The sequence below is a fragment of the Ursus arctos genome, unplaced genomic scaffold (assembly GCF_023065955.2).
Source record: "Ursus arctos isolate Adak ecotype North America unplaced genomic scaffold, UrsArc2.0 scaffold_19, whole genome shotgun sequence".
Lineage (NCBI taxonomy): Eukaryota > Metazoa > Chordata > Mammalia > Carnivora > Ursidae > Ursus > Ursus arctos.
In genome coordinates this window covers 6,991,870-7,009,294 of record NW_026622863.1, presented here as the reverse complement: position 1 = coordinate 7,009,294, position 17,425 = coordinate 6,991,870, and the positions used below count along the sequence as shown (strand labels likewise).

General features: G+C 47.5%; 1 protein-coding gene across 2 annotated transcripts in view; it reads right to left on the bottom strand.

Annotated features, from left to right (window-relative positions):
* Nucleotides 1-642: 642 nt before the first annotated feature.
* Nucleotides 643-17,425, bottom strand: part of LONP2 (lon peptidase 2, peroxisomal) — a 99,774-nt gene continuing 82,991 nt past the window's right edge. For both annotated transcript variants that reach the window (XM_026494709.4, XM_044382367.3), the window contains 4 exons: nucleotides 14,901-15,043; nucleotides 4,631-4,838; nucleotides 4,052-4,242; nucleotides 643-1,060 (listed from right to left, as the gene is read on the bottom strand). In XM_026494709.4, the coding sequence (XP_026350494.1) occupies nucleotides 839-1,060; nucleotides 4,052-4,242; nucleotides 4,631-4,838; nucleotides 14,901-15,043 (764 nt within the window). In that variant the 3' untranslated portion in view covers nucleotides 643-838. The remainder of the gene's footprint in view (nucleotides 1,061-4,051; nucleotides 4,243-4,630; nucleotides 4,839-14,900; nucleotides 15,044-17,425) is intronic.

Sequence of the window (17,425 nt, the reverse complement as noted above, 5' to 3'; positions counted from 1 at the left end):
GGAGCCTGACTTCGCAGCTCTGCAGAGCCTGGGTTCAGTCACGGGAGGATTAGAGAGCGTGGAGTCTCCCGGATCCGGGGACCGGCCCAGGCAGACAGGGAATCGAGGGGAAGTGACAAGAGTCAGGGTACCAAGCGTGGGGACCATCCCAGGATGGACGGCTGCCTCTGATAAGATAATGTGTGCTAAGCTGGGCCGCTCTGCCTGATGGGAATCATCACCTTGGACTGCTACGTCCTTCAGCATCAGAAGCACCCCGTCCTGGGGTGTGCAGACCTCATCCCAGGCTTCATTTCACTCGAACACTTTATTTTCCACAAAGACTAATGGGTGGTGCTATCTCCATCTTTGCCCCGTGGCCCTGCTACGTTACCGCTCTCAGGATCAGCAATGTCTCCAGGTGACTACGGTAACGGTCTACACCAGCGGTTCCGGATGCTGAGCACGCAGCGGTCAGCTGGACGGCGGACTAAAGCAATTTCCGGGCCCCCCCCCCACCCCCAGTCTGAGTCAGAAGGCCTGCTGGTGGGTCTTGAGAATTTACATTTCTGACCCCTTCCCAGGTAATGCTGAGGCTTCTGGTCTGGGCACGGACGCTCTCCCCCCCTCCGGGGACAGGAATGCTTCCACTGAAGACAGCAATTCAGTTTTTCTCAATCAGTTTATTGAATTACCATTTCTGTAACCCAACACCAGCCACCACTCGGGTGAGATCTGTTACTGCTGTGATCGTGTTCACAAACGGGACACCCCGCTCGCCGCTACCGAAGGAACAAGAACCTCTCCAGTACCTTCCGGCACCTCATAACCTGAAATTCTGACAAGCTGGGACCTGCGCCTACAATTTGCTATTTAAGAGACCAGGTCTGGTGTTGACGGTAAAGCCACCATCAAAAGCTGCATTAAGAACTTCATCCAGGCAGCTTGCTGTGACAAAACTTAAATCCTGTCGTACATTGCCCGGGATTTCTTCGAGGTCTTTTTCATTCCTCTGAGGAAGAATGACTCGCTTCAGTCCTGCTCGGTGCGCTGCCAGCACTTTCTCTTTGATCCCACCCACCTAGAAGGAGAGAACAAAGTTATTCAGATTTCTGGTCGTCCTCAGACTGTGAAAGATCCCTGACCCAACTTCCTTTCACGGCTACTTTGAAACATCGAAATCCTCTTCCGTTCTGTTATAGCGGGAGCTGGGAAAGCCACTACAAAGGTTAATAAACAGTGAATTCTTTATGTTTCAATTTGTGTTCTACTCAATCCTTTTAATGGGGCAAAATTCTAAACTTTCTATAGATATGAGCCCCTCTTACGTCCGCGATTCCTTCTTACACTGTCAGGTCAATATTTACATTGCGTTTTATAATCAAAACAATCATCAATAGGTCGATTCTGAAAACTCATGACATTATTTTAGCCACAAATATCACTCCCACGGAGCTGAGCTGTGCGCCAGGAGTACTTCCTTCTGTTCAGGCTTAAAGCCGCCACCTTTGTGCCACTTGACGAAGAAAACATCCCAAGTGATGGAGGCTCTTACGGTGGTTTTGAAATATGTCCACAATGGTCCCTTCACAAAAGGGGGAGTCTCATTCCCCTCCCCTTGAATGTGGGCCAGGCTTAGTGACTCATAAGAAACAGAGTGTGGGGGAAGTGACGCTGTAGGACTTCCACAGTCAACCCACAAAAAATGAGAGGCGCTGCTGCCAGGTCCGTCTCTCTGGATCTCTTGCCCTGGAAGTCGCCGGCGCCATATTCGAGGTCACCCAACAGCCTCTGGAGGAGCCCTGGCGGGGGGAGGACCGGGGGCATCCTGCCAACCATGACCAATTTGCTAGTCAGGAGAGTGAACCGCCCTGGAAGCAGATCCGCAGCCCCCGTCAACCTGCAGATGAGGGCGACCGGGCTGGCGTCTTGACCGTGATGATGGGGCCCTGAGGCAGGTGAGCTCAGCTAAGCCTCTCCTGAGTTCCTGACGCCCGGACGCTGTGAGCATCATCGCTCTCGTTTTGGGTGGTGTGCTATGCGGCAGCTCTCAGTCCTACGCCCCAGAACACGTCAGCCCTGGAGACGGCCCCTCAGAGCCCTCCAACCACGCGCAGTGACACCGCCCCGGCCCTCCTGCCCAGCTGTCGTCCTGCCAGGGCTCCTCCGCGTGCTGCTGAGGGACACCGTCAGAGGGCCTTCTGCAAAAAGAGTCTAAGACAGACTGACTCCCTGCACGTACGAGAACGCCTCCCTTACTTCCCCGTCCGGCTGGTGGTGCGGCCGCGTGTCCCTCGGGTCCCTCTCCGTCACTTCTGAAGGTGCTGCTCACCTGGGGTCCCTGAGGGGACTGATGACACAGCTTTCTCCTCGGTTATCTGAACTCTCGTGGGGATGAGCTCTTTCTCCTAGTTGGCGGAGGCCCCTTCCATCTGTAGATAACCCACAATTCTAGGAAACGTTCCATGGTTTCTTTGACAATTTGTTCTATTCCGTTTTCTCTGTTTGCTAGAATGCCTGGTAGTTAGATGCCGGATCTGCTTGATTGCTTTTTCTATTATTTTTTTCTGAATAGTTCTCTAATTTTAAAACCTAAGTTTTAGATCCAAGTTTTCTCCCCACTCTCTGTTCTTGAACTGTCCTCTCCGAACTGCAGGCTTTAGCGAGCCTTCCTCTTCCACGCCGCGGCTTCTCTCCTGGCTCAGGGAATAGGTTTAACACTGGAGGCTTATTCAAAGCTGCTGTGGCTCTGCCCTGTGGGGGTGGGAAAGCCTTTACCTGGGTGCTTATGTGCCCTGAGAGCCAGGGGACAAGGGGAAGACCCACTTATTCTATGGAGATTTCTATGAATCCCCTGGTTTGGTTTCCCATCTCTTTGCTGCTCTCCTGGTCTGTGCCTTGTGGCTCTGAGCCCATACTTTTCCCAGATTCCTTCTGGGAAGATCGTTTCTACCTCTAATTCGACTTCACCAGCCAGGACGCTATCCTCCAGGCGGCTAACTCTCAGCTGCTGACCCCCCACTCCTTTTTGAGTGTTTGTATTACTCCTTTCACTCTTTGCTTAGTCTACCATCTTGAACTAGGAAGCTGAACAGTCATGTCAGTAAAGCATTTACATGTCCTTTTCATAGCACAGATAATATTAACCACGATTAACCAATGTTATGGTCTGCTGAAATGCAGTAATTCCTGGGAAAGGTGAAGAAAAGACATCAGCCATTCCTTTCAAGTACAGACCTACACATGTATCATAATTATAGGATTTAGAATATGGTTGAATTTCAAAAATTGGGGAAATGAGAGTTGTCTTAGTGATCTTGACTGGTGATTCTATGATGTACTTTCACAATTACCTCACAAAATAAAGGTGTTCTCAGAATAAAGCACATTTGTTTCTTTTCTCACGTTGCTGCGAACCCACCAAAATTCTGTGGTAGACTAGTAATCAACGACTTAAGACCCTAAATGATCGCTTAAGACCCTAAATGATCATCAAGTTCTCTGCATTTTTTTATCAGTGTTTTTTAAGTAGTTTAGGGTGTGGAGAGGAGCCCCAAAGCCCCGTATATATATAGAACTTTTTACAAATTTAGCAATTAGACATGGTTGGTCTTTATTACAGTTTCCATTTTATACTTATTTTTCTATAAATCTATCAACTACAGCAATCTAAGTTATCTATAGGAGGTCTCGCAGGGGCTTCAAAAGTTGAGAAGTCAGCCTGAAGTTTAAAACAATCAGCTGCTCTCCTGTTTCACACAGAAGTTATCTGGCTAACAGCTTGCTAACTGGAACAAAACCTCCACTCTTCACCTTGCGGCTGACACTTCTGATGACCACACTGATCTTTCTGTCCCTCATAAGCCTTCTTTCTTAGTAGAAGGGAAAACATGGGGAAAATTGTCAGTTTGTCTTTTATTTGATCGATATTGAAAAATATAAATTAGTTACATGTATAAAACTTTAAAGTGTTTAAAACTAAGGTATATATACGAAGAAGGGAAACTACTACTGATTTAAACTTTAAATTAAAAAAATTTAAAACCATATAAATCACTTTCGTCAGACTTACTGGAAGAACAAGACCCCTCAGTGTGATTTCTCCAGTCATGGCCACATCTGAGCGCACCAGCCGCCCACTAAAAAGCGAGGCGAGACAGGTTACTATGGTAACTCCAGCAGATGGTCCATCTTTTGTGACAGCACCAGCTGGGAAGTGCAGATGGATGTCTGTGTTGTCAAGAAGATCAAAACTTCCAGAAGCTTAAAAAAGGAAATAAGGATTTTAATGTCGAAAAATTAAACCTGTTTTCTTTTTCTCCTAAAAAAAGAGAATCAAAAAGATAAAAATGTTTTGGGTAAATGAATCCCTCAAAATATTAATGGGTGGTGCCATTAGAGTGGGGTCTGGAAGAACAGTTTCATTCTACTGTAAGCAGAACTGAAAACAAACCCTTGAAAATCCGTTTCTGGCTCACGCACGAGGCACCGAGTCCTAGCGCGGGAACCAGAATGGCTACGGGCGTCCCAAATCAAAGGTCTGCTGCTTTCCTGAAGGTGTAACTCCGCCGCGCGAGCCCATCTGACCCCCGTCCCAGAACCGGGAGGCGCCGCCTGGATCTCGAGCCACAGGCCCGGCCTCGCCGCTCACCGTTAGTCAGCCCGTAGGTCTTCGCGTTGCTGCGGAGCCAGCTGATGGCCAGGTGCGCGGACTCCTTCATGACGTCCCCCAGCTGGCCGGTCAGCGTCAGCTGACCCTCGCCGTCCATGCGGCTTGCCTCCACGAACATGATTTCCCCACCTAAGGGGGTCCACGCCAACCCGATTGCCACTCCTGGTTGACTCAACCGCTCGGACACCTGGAGAGAAAGAACAAAATGACCGGTTCAGGCCCCGCGAGCCGAACGACCTTCTGGCCGGCGAATCTCACGACGTGCGGCCGGCGCCCACGTCTTCAGCTTAAGCCTCAACTCAAAGGGCTCACCCCTCACGTAAGCCGGAGTCGCCCCTTACTAGGTATGGCTCTCCGCCAGAAGAAAAACTAACCTTCCTGCTCGGCACTTATTTTTACCTTAAAATACATGTGGATAACTTTGATTAAAGAGCCACGTCTAGTTACACGTGCCCTAATTTTCAAGGGACAAACCCAATTGTTTTATCTACTTCAATATTTTTATCAGGCTGCATACTTCTCAATACTCCAGAACCTGACTTCATTTTAGGTAATCTTGCATTTGTTTCTGAAAGCAGAAACCCTTTTTCTTTTTTTTTTTTTAAAGATTATTTATTTGTTTGTTTATTTATTTATTTATTTGACACAGAGAGAGAGACAGCCAGCGAGAGAGGGAACACAGCAGGGGTAGGGGGAGAGGAAGAAGCAGGCTCCCAGTGGAAGAGCCTGATGTGGGGCTCGATCCCAGGACCCTGGGATCACGCCCTGAGCCGAAGGCAGACGCTTAACGACTGCACCACCTAGGCGCCCCCAGAAACCCTTTTTCAAACACACATTTCTTAAATGGCCAAGTGTGAAGGTATGTGTTAAAAGCCCTGGATTTTATTTCTCTGCCACTTTACTTTCTCTGTTCCTGCTGGAGAAACACCGTCCACGACCACTTCACGACACCCCGGACCTCCCCCCGTGCGCCCTCACTGCCGTGTGCACTGAACGTGCCACTCTCCCGACACCACCAGCCCGGCGACGAGCCAGTTCACGCGAGTTAGGAAAACACATACAAAGTAATGGTACAAACACCATCACGGTCCCTCTGACTGCACCCTCTGGGCCTCCACATTCCTCACCCTACAGAAGAAGCTATCACCCTGAGAGGAACGGAGCACAACGTGTCAACCCATCACTAATCCAAATAGGAGATTTTTCCACCGGAGGTAACTTTCTCACGAAGGAGCAACGGAACCAATAGTCTGAGTTTCTGGTTAAAGGGCTACGTTGCTGATGCTTCCTCCTTTTCCATGGGGCTTAGATGGTCAAAATCCTGACTTTAAAACACTCCAAAATCATGTGTGGTGTCCACGAAAGCGACTGGGCACGAATTTGTGGTCATAAACCCGCTAGCATGTTTTGAAAATTTGTTTCATATTTAAAAAATGTAATTCTAAATAACTTCATCTGGTAAGTGGGACTCGGCAGTCCGACCGTGGTGCGCACAGAGCCGAGCGGGTACCAGCTCCCACCTCCTCCGCCCTGGCACTTGCCCTGTTCCATCCGTACTTGAGGAGAAAGACACAAAGGATCAGTATGCAGAAGCTCGGTACTATTTAAGGAAAACACAGAAACAGCTATTTATAAAAGTGCTCCCGAGGCTGGTTTTTTTCTAATATAAAATCGATGTTTTATACCCTAATGACATCTACTTTGGGTGGGAATTTGCCAGGGGGTTCTGTTTTACCACATGGCTCTTTTCTAGGGCTGAGTGAACTAATCCTCCAGAATTATCCTCAGTACACTGAATCATATGTAATTTAACCGAAAAAGCCGTTTGGCAGAATTCTGTTAGCTATAACGAGAACCATCCCTTTTTTACAGCTAAATCCTCAAAACTCATCTGTCAGGATAATACCAAAAATGTCCCCAAAGAATCAGGAGTAAGGTGCTTGTTGATTACTGTGTCGCTTCAAGAAACCAAGCCAGCTTTCCAACTCTGCATCCGCTGGGGGGCCTGGTACTCTGGGCAGAGGTAATTGGTGCATTGTTCACTCAAACGTGCAGGTAAGTACATACGGCCAAACCAGAAACACCCAGGCCCACAAGCACTTTATTCCGACTTGATGGTTAAGTGTTCTCATATTAACCTGAAGATGGGAAAATGGCAAATCTATGATCTAACAACATATGGGCAAGAGAACTGAGGGGCCCGATTACCAGCAACCCTAGAATCTCTGTGATTAAGGCTAATAGCTGTTCTCTAAAAGGTGAAGAATCTTTAATTCGTAGATTCTTAGACTTGGAAACATATATATTTAAAAGATTTTATTGATTTGGGAGAGAGAATGTAGTCCTGCATGGGGGGCGGTGAGCAGAGGGGGCAAAGGGGAGGGACAAGCAGACTTCCTGCTGAGCAGAGAGCCCAACATGGGACTCGATCCCAGGACCCCAGATCATGACCTGAGCCGAAGGCAGACACTTAACCAAATGCGCCACCGAGGCGCCCCATCATACGTTTTTTTTTTTTTTTTTAAAGATTTTAAGTATTCTCTACACCCAACGTGGGGCTCGAACTCAGCCCTAAGATCAAGAGTCGAGTGCTCCTCCAACTGAGCCAGTCAGGCGCCCCTGGAGTCATACTTTCGAGGGCACGTGCTCTGAAACTGTAACAGTCACGCATCCGGTTTCTATGTATCTTCCCTCAGCCATGAGGGGACCGCAAGTAACTGCGAAGGTAAAGGGCAAGCCCCATGCTCCTCTCCTGCCCTGTGTGCAGCTTGCCAGCCATCTTAACCCCTTGTCCCAGAACAATCTGTGTCTCATAGCACTCCTTAGAAAGTGATTCAACACACTAATTTCAGACCATGTGTATCCGTACTTTTCTGTCAGTTTCTAATTGCACTGCTGGTCTGTGGAATCCTCGACAGGCCTCGGCTCGAAGCTGAGAATGTTTTCCCTGCTAGATGTCCAAGCGGAACACAAGCATCCCAAGCCCATTTCGTCGTTCAATTTCCCACACGTATATCCTTGCGCTTCAATTTCCTTGTCTGGTAACTAAATCTTGCTTAAAGAAATGGGCGATTTCTTCTGTAATAATTGTATCAATCATGTAAATCCATCATGTCAATATGCAGATTGAAGGAGTGTTGAAAATATTTAATGAAAGACCTAATTAATAATAGAATATGTCTTCTAGGGACGCCCGGGTGGCTCAGTCGGCGAAGCGTCTGCCTTCACTCCAGTCACGATCCCAGGGTCCTGGGATGGAGCCCCGTGTTGGGCTCCCTGCTCAGCTTTTCCCTCTCCCTCTGTGCTCCTCCCCCAGCTTGTGTTCTGTCAAATAAATAAAATCTCTAAAGAAAATAAAAAAAAGGATATTTCTCAAGTCTGGTTCATTCTTGGCAGTTCGATGGTAGCCGTGCTGAAGGAGCATCTGTGTACTAATCACTGCCATTTCCCACCGTCCATCCCCTTGATAACTGGGAATAGTGATAACTGAAACAGGAAACACGAGGTTCCGTTACAGCTCGTAGGGACGGAACAGCGAGTGCCTCCTGGAACTGACAGCCTACTTCGGAACATCAGGTGAAGGCACGGTTCCACTCCAGCACGGGGAGACAACGGGGTGTGTACCAAGGGCTTCTGTCTACGGAGCCCTGAGGAGGCTCGGGTCCCTGTCTGCGGAGTAGGGACACGTTCTCACGGAAGAGGCTGAGCAGAGTAGGGTCTGCTGGGCAGAGAAGGGCCAGGAAGCCATCGTGAGACAGGCCGGCAGGCGCCGAGGACTGCAGACAGGGTAACTCCACGGCCTTCTTTCCAGGGGCAGACGCGTACCGCAGTGCCCGCGCAGCCCCTGCTAGCAGACGGCCGTGCGACGCGGGCACGCTCGTCACAGTGCCGCTTACGCTGTAACTGGTTTCTTTTAGACCTCGGAGCGCTTTTCACGCTCCTGCCAGGCTGTCACCACGGCAGCCATCCATCTGCCAACTTCTTTCAAGTCTTTGTACTAAGATCCTAAGCCTCGAATTCATGAATATTTGATTTTTCTAGTTGTAAATTTGTTTCCATAGCGTTTAGAAAAGGGAAGGTCAGATGCTGTCTGCCTCGGAGGGGTGCTGGGGTCGGCACTGTCCTCTCTCAAAGGGTGTGTTAAACAGCCCCCCTGGCCTGCCCTGCACTGCAGAGAGCCAGCTGCTTTCAGCCCCTCTCAGTAGAGCCTCTTCTTGGCCACATCCATTCGTGCCGGGGCGCCGGGCCAGGCCGAGTGTGCAGCACTGGTGCCGCAGGACATGGGCGCGTGCGGCACGGCGGGTTTAAATGGAGTGGATGGGAATTCACTACCTCTATGCTTGTGGGCATTTCACTAGTGTTTACACTCGGCCCATTTCTAGCACCTGATTTTGTCTGTTTGAAAGGCAAGCATGCTGATGCAATCTCCTGCAATTCACCTTTGGATGCATGTTATTCAGGATGCTTTTATTTTTTATTTTTAAAAAGATATTTATTTATTTGGAGAGAGAGAAAGTGTGAGTGGGGGAGGCGTAGAGAGGAAAGGAGAGGGACAAGTAGACTCCTCACTGAGCATGGAACCCACTGCAGGGCTCCATCTCACAACCCTGAGATCATGACCTGAGCCGAAATCAGCAGTCAGCTCGTAAGTGACTGAGCCCCCCAGTGCCCCTATTCAAGATGCTTTTAAAAATCTGCATGTCCATCTTTTTCCCTTTAATATTATTATTTTTTAAGGGCAGCGACCTCTGGATAAGGACTTTTCACACACCACTGCAGGAAACTAAGGTTAAGGCTTTAATACAAAATATGAATGGAGTCAGGAATACTTGGAAAATCAATCTCAGGACTAGCCGGCCGGACAGAACACGGACACTTAGGGCGCGGATGACTGGCTTTCTGAGACTGAAATTAAATTTATCCTTACCTGTTCTTCTAATTGTGTCACTACATTTACAATCCATGTGTTTAAGACTGTTACCCCTAGAGGGGTGCCTGGGTGGCTCAGTCGTTAAGCATCTGCCTTCGGCTCGGGTCATGGTCCTGGGGTCCTGGGATTGAGCTCTGTGTCAGACTCCCTGCTCAGCGGGGAGCCTGCTTCTCCCTCTCCCACTCCCCCTGCTTGTGTTCCCTCTCTTGCTATGTCTCTGTCAAATAAATAAAATCTTAAAAAAAAAAAAAAAAAAAAAAGACTGTTACACCCCTAGAGATTTTCGGTCAACTGCAAGACTGGCCGTTAGGATATGTACCCAGTGGCGTGGAGGCCTCTCCTGCTTTCACTAGGATGCAAATGACAACTTCTCATTTCACCCGAAGGGTGTTCACGTAACCAACCTATGCAAGTAATTACGACCGAGCTGACCATCGTTACTGGCAATCTCCTGACCAGATCAAGTAAGACTAAACAACTGTCATTTGATTCCTGCACCTTTCCTACTTCCTCTGCAGCTGCATGTGGCCCCAGCGCGCACTCCTGAGGAAGCCCTGTAAGTGTCCTGTGCTGCGGTAGCGCACGCGGCACGACGGACGCCCAGGCCGCTGCAGACACCTGCGCCCACACCCGCTCCTTCCCACCTTCTCTCCCAGTGCGCAGAGCGCTTTCTTTTCCTTTTTCTTTTCCTTTTTCCTCTTTCGTTTCCTTTCCGTGAGTTTAACTGATCTTGTCTCTTTAGGAAATCTCACTGTACTGGAAAAGGTGACTTGTGATACTGCTCCATAATGTGAAATCTAAACTAAGTCCCTAGAACTCCTTTTCAATCTGTTTAGGGAATTCTAAACGCATGTAACTATTGATAAAAAGGCGCCTTCTTACCTTTCTTCCTCACTGGCAGTTTGCTAGGTAGTCACACGGTCGGCACTAACATATTTTTGCAGACTCATCTTTGACAAGAGTGCAGAATGGTCAGGGGTGGTGGAAGACTATTAAAGCAAGTCTAAAATCAGGACCACAACAACAGTAAAAACGGGTGGGTTTTTGGTTGTGGTTGTTCTGGTGATTGGGGATGTTAGTTTTCAGGGAGTAAGGCGGCTGCAGGAACGAGCATTTGCTCACTGTTCAGCATGTACCAGGTCCTACATGGGTGGGCGTTTTATATCATCGACTCAGCCAATCCTAAAACCCATCTCAACACATACGCATAATCAGCCCCATGGGTCAGATGGACGCAGCCCATTCAAGGAGGCTGGGTTTATCACCTGCTGAGTGACAGGCTTCCCTCAACTTCCCTTCTCCTAAGCCCCTGCTATGGCGGCTGGCTCCCCACCTGCATTCCCTTCTCACGATTTTCTGCTTTCAAAACACTCCTCCCCTTCCTCCCCACACTGCATCGTGCCATCATCCCAGGTGTCTCCAGCGAACCGCTGAAGCTCTGCTGCTACCTGGCTTCTGTGTTCTCTCAACAGCAGTTTCCTCACCTTAACTCGGCCACTCTCTTCCAGGTCCTGATCACCAGCAGAAATCCCGCCAGCTCTGAAACCCGAATGTGAATGCTCCTATCCCCCGATCGTTTTCTCATCCCTCTTGTCCACCTGTCCTCAAGACCATCGACGCCGCCACCTTCACATTCTGCACCTACTCTGTCCGGACTTCACTTCTCTTCTGGTGCAAAGAACAAGGCTTTGTTCCATCATTATAATCATCTTCTTGTAAATAACTCACTATTCTTGTCCCTTTCCTCATTATTCCCACAAAGGGTATCCTCGTCGCACACGACTTCCTCCCCTCACAATACGGGTCCTATCCCGTCTCACCTGCCCAAAGACTTTGTTCCCACTGTCCCTCCAGCAACATCCCACTCTCTCTACTGGAGCACCCAGGCCTCCACTTGCAAACATTCTCCCTGCGGCCCCCACTCCCTTCCAGCCAGCTCGTTTCTCTGCAATCATTCACAGCCAACTTCTCAAGAGAGGGGCCCGCACACTAACTGTTTCCTCACCTCCCATTCTTTCTTCCACACACTCCCCAATCTCCCCTGCCCACCATTCCCCTCTTCCAAAGTCAGACCTCCATGCTATGAAAGCGAATACACAAGCAGCAAACACATCTGGACATTCCCTCCTTCCGGAGGGTTTCCTCCTTTGTTCTCATGGCAGCATAAAAACCGTTTCCCTCTGACCTGCCTTATACTTTTCTCTTTTATGAGGGCTCCTCTTCCTCTCCAGGACCCTAAGTGTTGGCATTCTTCAGGGCCTGCCTCTAGCTCCTGGCTCTTTTCGGTGTACACTTTTTCCTCTGGTGACCTCAACATTTCTGGGACTTGAAATGTCCTCTATCTTCTCACAACTCTGTAATTCATGCCTCCACCTTGGACCCCTCCTCTGGGCAACAGGCCTGCGTGTCCACGTCCCCTTTCACATGCCTCAGACATTTCAAACTCGACACGTTCACCACCCCGTCTTTCCCGCTGTGGTAAATGGCACTGCCACACTAAAGTCCTGTTGCTCCCACCAGAAACCCGCAAGTTCCTTCTGATGACTGTTTCCTTTGTTCCCTATATGTAGGCCGTCAGCAAGCCCCAGTCCACCCGTACACGATGTCTCAGATGGCGCTGGAGCAGTGACCCCCAATTTCAAAGCCGCCTGCTTGTCCTCCTTATAGCACCAATCTCAACTTATAATTATGTGTTTACTTGTTAATTTTCTCTACGAAAGCAAGCATCATGAAGGTAGAGATCGTACCTTGCCTGTTTACTACTGTATTTGCTAGAAGCTCTTTAATATGTTATCTATTGAATGAATGAAACTCTTTCTAGAAGAAATGACAGAACCTAGACGTTTACATTTATGGAGAATATAGGCATTTAAACCAAAAAAGGTGCCTTACGACATCATGGGATCACTTCGACACGTACCCCAACATTCCTAGTACAATCTGTCTCTAGACTTTTTACCCCGGACTGCAGGAAGAAGAGCGACGAAGGCCGGCCACTGCGCATTCTCTGGGAGAGCCGAGACCCCAGGTGTGCCAGCGCTATGCTCCTCTCACGTGAGCAACAGATCACAGCTCTGGAGTCGGTCACGCCTGAACCAAATCTCCACTCTGGCAAAAGCTGTGTCTTCTTGCAAGTTATTTAAACACTCTAAGCCTGTTTCCTCATCTGTTCTTGGAAAGACGCCATGACTGAGGATTCAAAGATGTGTCACTTGTTAGAGGGTCTTCCATAGTGCCTGATACCTAACAGATACACACAAGAAGTGGCCAAGAACCCCAGGCCAACCTCTCCCATTCCAAAACACAGCACTACTCTGGGTAAGAATACAAACAAAGATCTGACGTACAGCAGATGTCTTTTTTTTTTTTTTTTTTTAACTGCCATACTTCAAGCCATTCTCTTTTTAGCAGGGAAGGGTAGGAATTAGCTTGGTCAGACAGGGTACTGGAGGAGACCAGAAAGAATACCAGGCTTGCCATCAACTGGTCTGAGTCTGAATACTGGCTTCACTACCTGCACCTTATGTGAATTTACAGGACTCACTTAATCTCTTCAAGCTTCTTCCTGGGTATAAAATGGAAGACTCCCAGCACAGTGATGGCCCTCAGGGACAATAAGACAATAAAGAGATGTTCCATAAATCTTCCTCTTAGAGATGCGAAAGCTCAGGCAAGGGTGGTGAAGCAGCTTGGGACCACTAGAGGCAGAGACAGAAACCCCAGGCTACAGAGGGAAAAGATGAACAGAATGTTCCAAACTCCCAAACACCAGACCTTCTATTCTAAGATGCTATTTATAAAAGGCAAAAGGCCTCTAGACTCTACCTTTCAGAGTCATGTTGGTGAAAAGTGCTCAGATGCCTAAAGGAAAATGAGTTTCTCCAATGATATCAAACAGAGCTGTTAAGCAGTGTTTATAAAATTTCTCATTTCTGTTCTTTTGGTTCCTTTTTTGCCAAAGCTCCAAGAATGTCAACAATGCTTCCAAAAGCAGCTGAAATGGCTGGGAGAGAACGGGTATATGCAACAGAAACACGCATCAATCTTTTGTTGTTATCTGTTGCTCTAGTTTAAATTCCCAAAGAACTGCTGGAACGTACTGTCCCGGAAGGCTTAGAGAAAAAAGCCCATTGGAAATGCAGGAGTCAGAACCTGTTTTCGTCTTCACTCTCAAAACCAATGCGTTCTTGCAGAACAGAAAAGCAGGTTTTGCTCACTTTCTCAAGCAAGGAAAGTTTTGCTCCGTTTCTTACACTTCAAAATTTAAACCCATGTCATCTTAAGAATTCAAATAACCAATTGGCCTCTGATTCTACTGTTCAAGACCAGATATACTGTTGAGAGTAAACAAGTTCTATTCTTGTAACAGAGTTTTGTAAAGAGGCTCATTAGCTTTAATGACCAGCTCAGAGTTTAAACAGATAAACAAGATGGGTTTGGGGACTATTTTTCCTCTCCAGTTTTCAGACTTGAGGAAAACCTCACCTATTCGTAGTGATTTTGAATGTCAGAGGAAGAGGTTATCTTCTGTATAATTAATCAGACTTATTCTTCTGAAAATCATTTTTTTTTTTAAACTGATAGGAGGTGATGGTAAAGCTTCTGAAGGAAGATGCTATGTTCAGGAGTATAATAAAATTTTTTTCCAGTCACTGACCCATACTAGCTCCTGTAAGAACCCTATGCAATGTATCAAAATGCCTCAGGAGACACAGACTCAATACCTTTTCCATCCAGCTGCCTCAACTCAGCCCTGGGGCTCGCGCCTTTCTGACTGGACTTCTGCTGTGAGGAACAGTTAGGGGAGGAGGATGGACACAGGGCTGTGTGGCTTTAACCCAAGGAACTATTAACAACAAAATGACAGATTTCCGAAAGACGCAATCTGGGCCTGCACTAGCGCAGTCAGAATTCAAGCGAGGCTCATGTTTTCAGATACTTCATACTTGGGCTGTTTCCGTACCTTCGTCCCCCAAGACTCTGATCGCACACAAAAAAATCCGTAATTAGGAATTAATGGGAATATAGAATTTCTAAGGAGGAAAGTCAGAGACACTGTTCTTAAAATGGAATTGGAAGGCAGAGAATAAGATCAGACCGAGTTTCCAGAAGAGGATGTGGCCAGGGTATCTGGCTCTCTGCAAAAGCCTTCCTTATTATCACACTGGGCACTAAAATTCAATACCACGGAGAAAACAAGTTTCCAGTCTCCAGACAAAATTCAGCCTCCCAAACCACCCAGTTCTGACTCTTCTCCAATCTGTGCAGCAGCCGTCAGAGGAAACCGGAGGCCATCAACAAAGAAATGAGAACAGTCACCTCCATTTCATACATTGGGGGCCCAAGGATGTCTTTCAGAGCATGGAAATCGATCAGAATCGGCATTTCAGGTGGGAGGGCTAAGTCCGGAGCGTCACTGACAGACTCAGGCTTTGCATCTTCTAAGATACGCTCTCTGGAACCTAAGAGAGAAAAACGTATTTAGAAATTCTCAGAGATCAGCAGGTTTGAAAATTCATTAGTATATACGTCAAACAGAAGCACGCGGACCCGAACCCATCAGTCGCCTTCGTGTATTTATTCAGGCACAAAAGTTCACCTTGTCCTCTGTGGAGCTCAGGCAGAGACTCTGTCTTTCAAGAGCCCCTGCAGGGTGACGGAATGCACCGTCTCGTTCATTTATTCTCACCTGTTTGTCGTCTACCCTTCCCACGGCATGTAAGCTCCGGCACGGGACAACCCCGCCTGTCTTCTTTTTAACCATTATACTCTTAAGCCAAGCACAATGCCTGGCCCTGCTCAGTTTCAGAGGGCAGATACTGAAGGGTCACATGCGATAGATGACCTTATCTAATTCTGTCAGATCAACAGAACACAAAGCTTTCAACTCCCTCTTCAGAGGGGGCCCATCAGGTGCCCCATTTCCTGACAGGCAGCAAGAACTTGGAAATGTCGGATCCCTGTATAAGCAACGCTTCTTTTGTAAAAAGGTTATCATTTTCCAATAAAAACAAGTGTAACTGGCAGTGCCAGGGTAAAAGCATATGAAGCGTGGTCTGAAACCCCTATACTCATGGACTATTTCCTTGACCTGCCTAAGAGCCCTGGTTGCTAACAACTTGTCAGAGCACGGACTCATTCTGGTTTGAGCCTAGACATACAAGGAGCAGGAGCCAACTGACCTATCAGACCACCTTTCTGCTGGTCTCTGTTATTCCAGTTTGAGGAAAGAAAAATGTTACTTAAGCCTGTAGCCAGTTAAGGGGGGCACGTGTTGGGATGGGCACTAGGTGTTATACGCGACTAACGAATCACTGAACAACTACGTCAAGAACCAGTGAGGTACCACACAGCAGCTAACCGAACATCATAATAAAAGGCCCGTGCCAGAGCCTGAAATGAACAGAGGGTTAAAAATGTACGAACTATTTGGCTCTATTCATCCTCATTCCTAGTTTTGCTTTTCTGTTAGCTTTGCCATAATTCTTCCAGCTCTTATACTATCTCGTGAAATGTAAAATATCTTTATTACCCTTTTTTTACGTACATCCTTCCTTCTGGAAATGCTTACTGCAAATACTATAACATACAACACACAATAATTATAAACGTGCCATTGTATATTTTATTTTTGGTACAATTCTCCCATTCTGATAATTCATGAAGTTAAAAGAACTGTTTTTCACTAACTCCTTTCCTTTCAAAAGTGATTCCTGAACATGTTTTAAAATATCAGGCCCTCATTTTAGACGCCAACGATAACTGGAAACATCCTGGGGGCAGGTCCCTAAATGACCCCAGCATAGAACAGCCTTGCTATGACCTTCCGGGTGAATGGCCCTCTCAGTCTGCTGGGCTCTATGGGGCTCCTCTTCAAGACTGAATCACGACAGATACGTGACGGAAACCAGACAAGAGCTCAGATTTTCTGCCACTTGCTGCCTGTCAGACCCTCTGCCTAACACTGAAACTTTGCACTACCTATCTCTACAGAGTTCTCGTGAGAATTAGAGAATTAAAGAGAAAACCCTTTGCAGACTGCAAAGCGATGTTGTACCTTTTTTTTTTTTTTAAAGATTTTATTTATTTATTCAACAGAGATAGAGACAGCCAGTGAGAGAGGGAACACAAGCAGGGGGAGTGGGAGAGGAAGAAGCAGGCTCCTAGCGGAGGAGCCTGATGTGGGGCTCGATCCCATAACGCCGGGATCACGTCTTGAGCCGAAGGCAGATGCTTAACCGCTGTGCCACCCAGGCGCCCCAGCGATGTTGTACCTTAAAGGTAAGTCTTGAGTTACATATATTCTCACAGTCATTTCTTCGTAATGTCATCTTTCAAAGTTTAGGTTCTAGAAAGTCTTCCCTGATCTAACTTCTTACAATACTTATCTGTTTCACTAAACCTAGCTATCATTGGGTTACTTAGTAGATTGTGGAAATGGGAAGTCTTCTGCTTCCTGCCCTGTTGGCAGTCTATCTAAGCAGTATCAACGAGCAAGGGTGGAAAGGCATCCAATGGCCAGGTTACCTCCCTGCAGATCTCAAAGCAGAACACAGAGCAGGTGTCATTGCTTAATTAAAATTAACGCACAGAAAGAACAGCACTACCTCTCTAAGGTTACTATCGTACCCTAAAAAATGAAGGGCTCTGAAACTTCAGCCGATGCACAGAAGAAGCTGCGAGATCCTTTAGCCTGGCGTGCTTTTGGACGGGCTTTTCTGAGATCTAATTACCGTTGCCAGCCTGGAATTCACGATCACAGGAGGAAGTCAGGCTGGATGGGTAAAAGCCAATGCACAATTATGTAACTAATGCTTGAGGACGTCCAATCCCTTTTTAAGTGG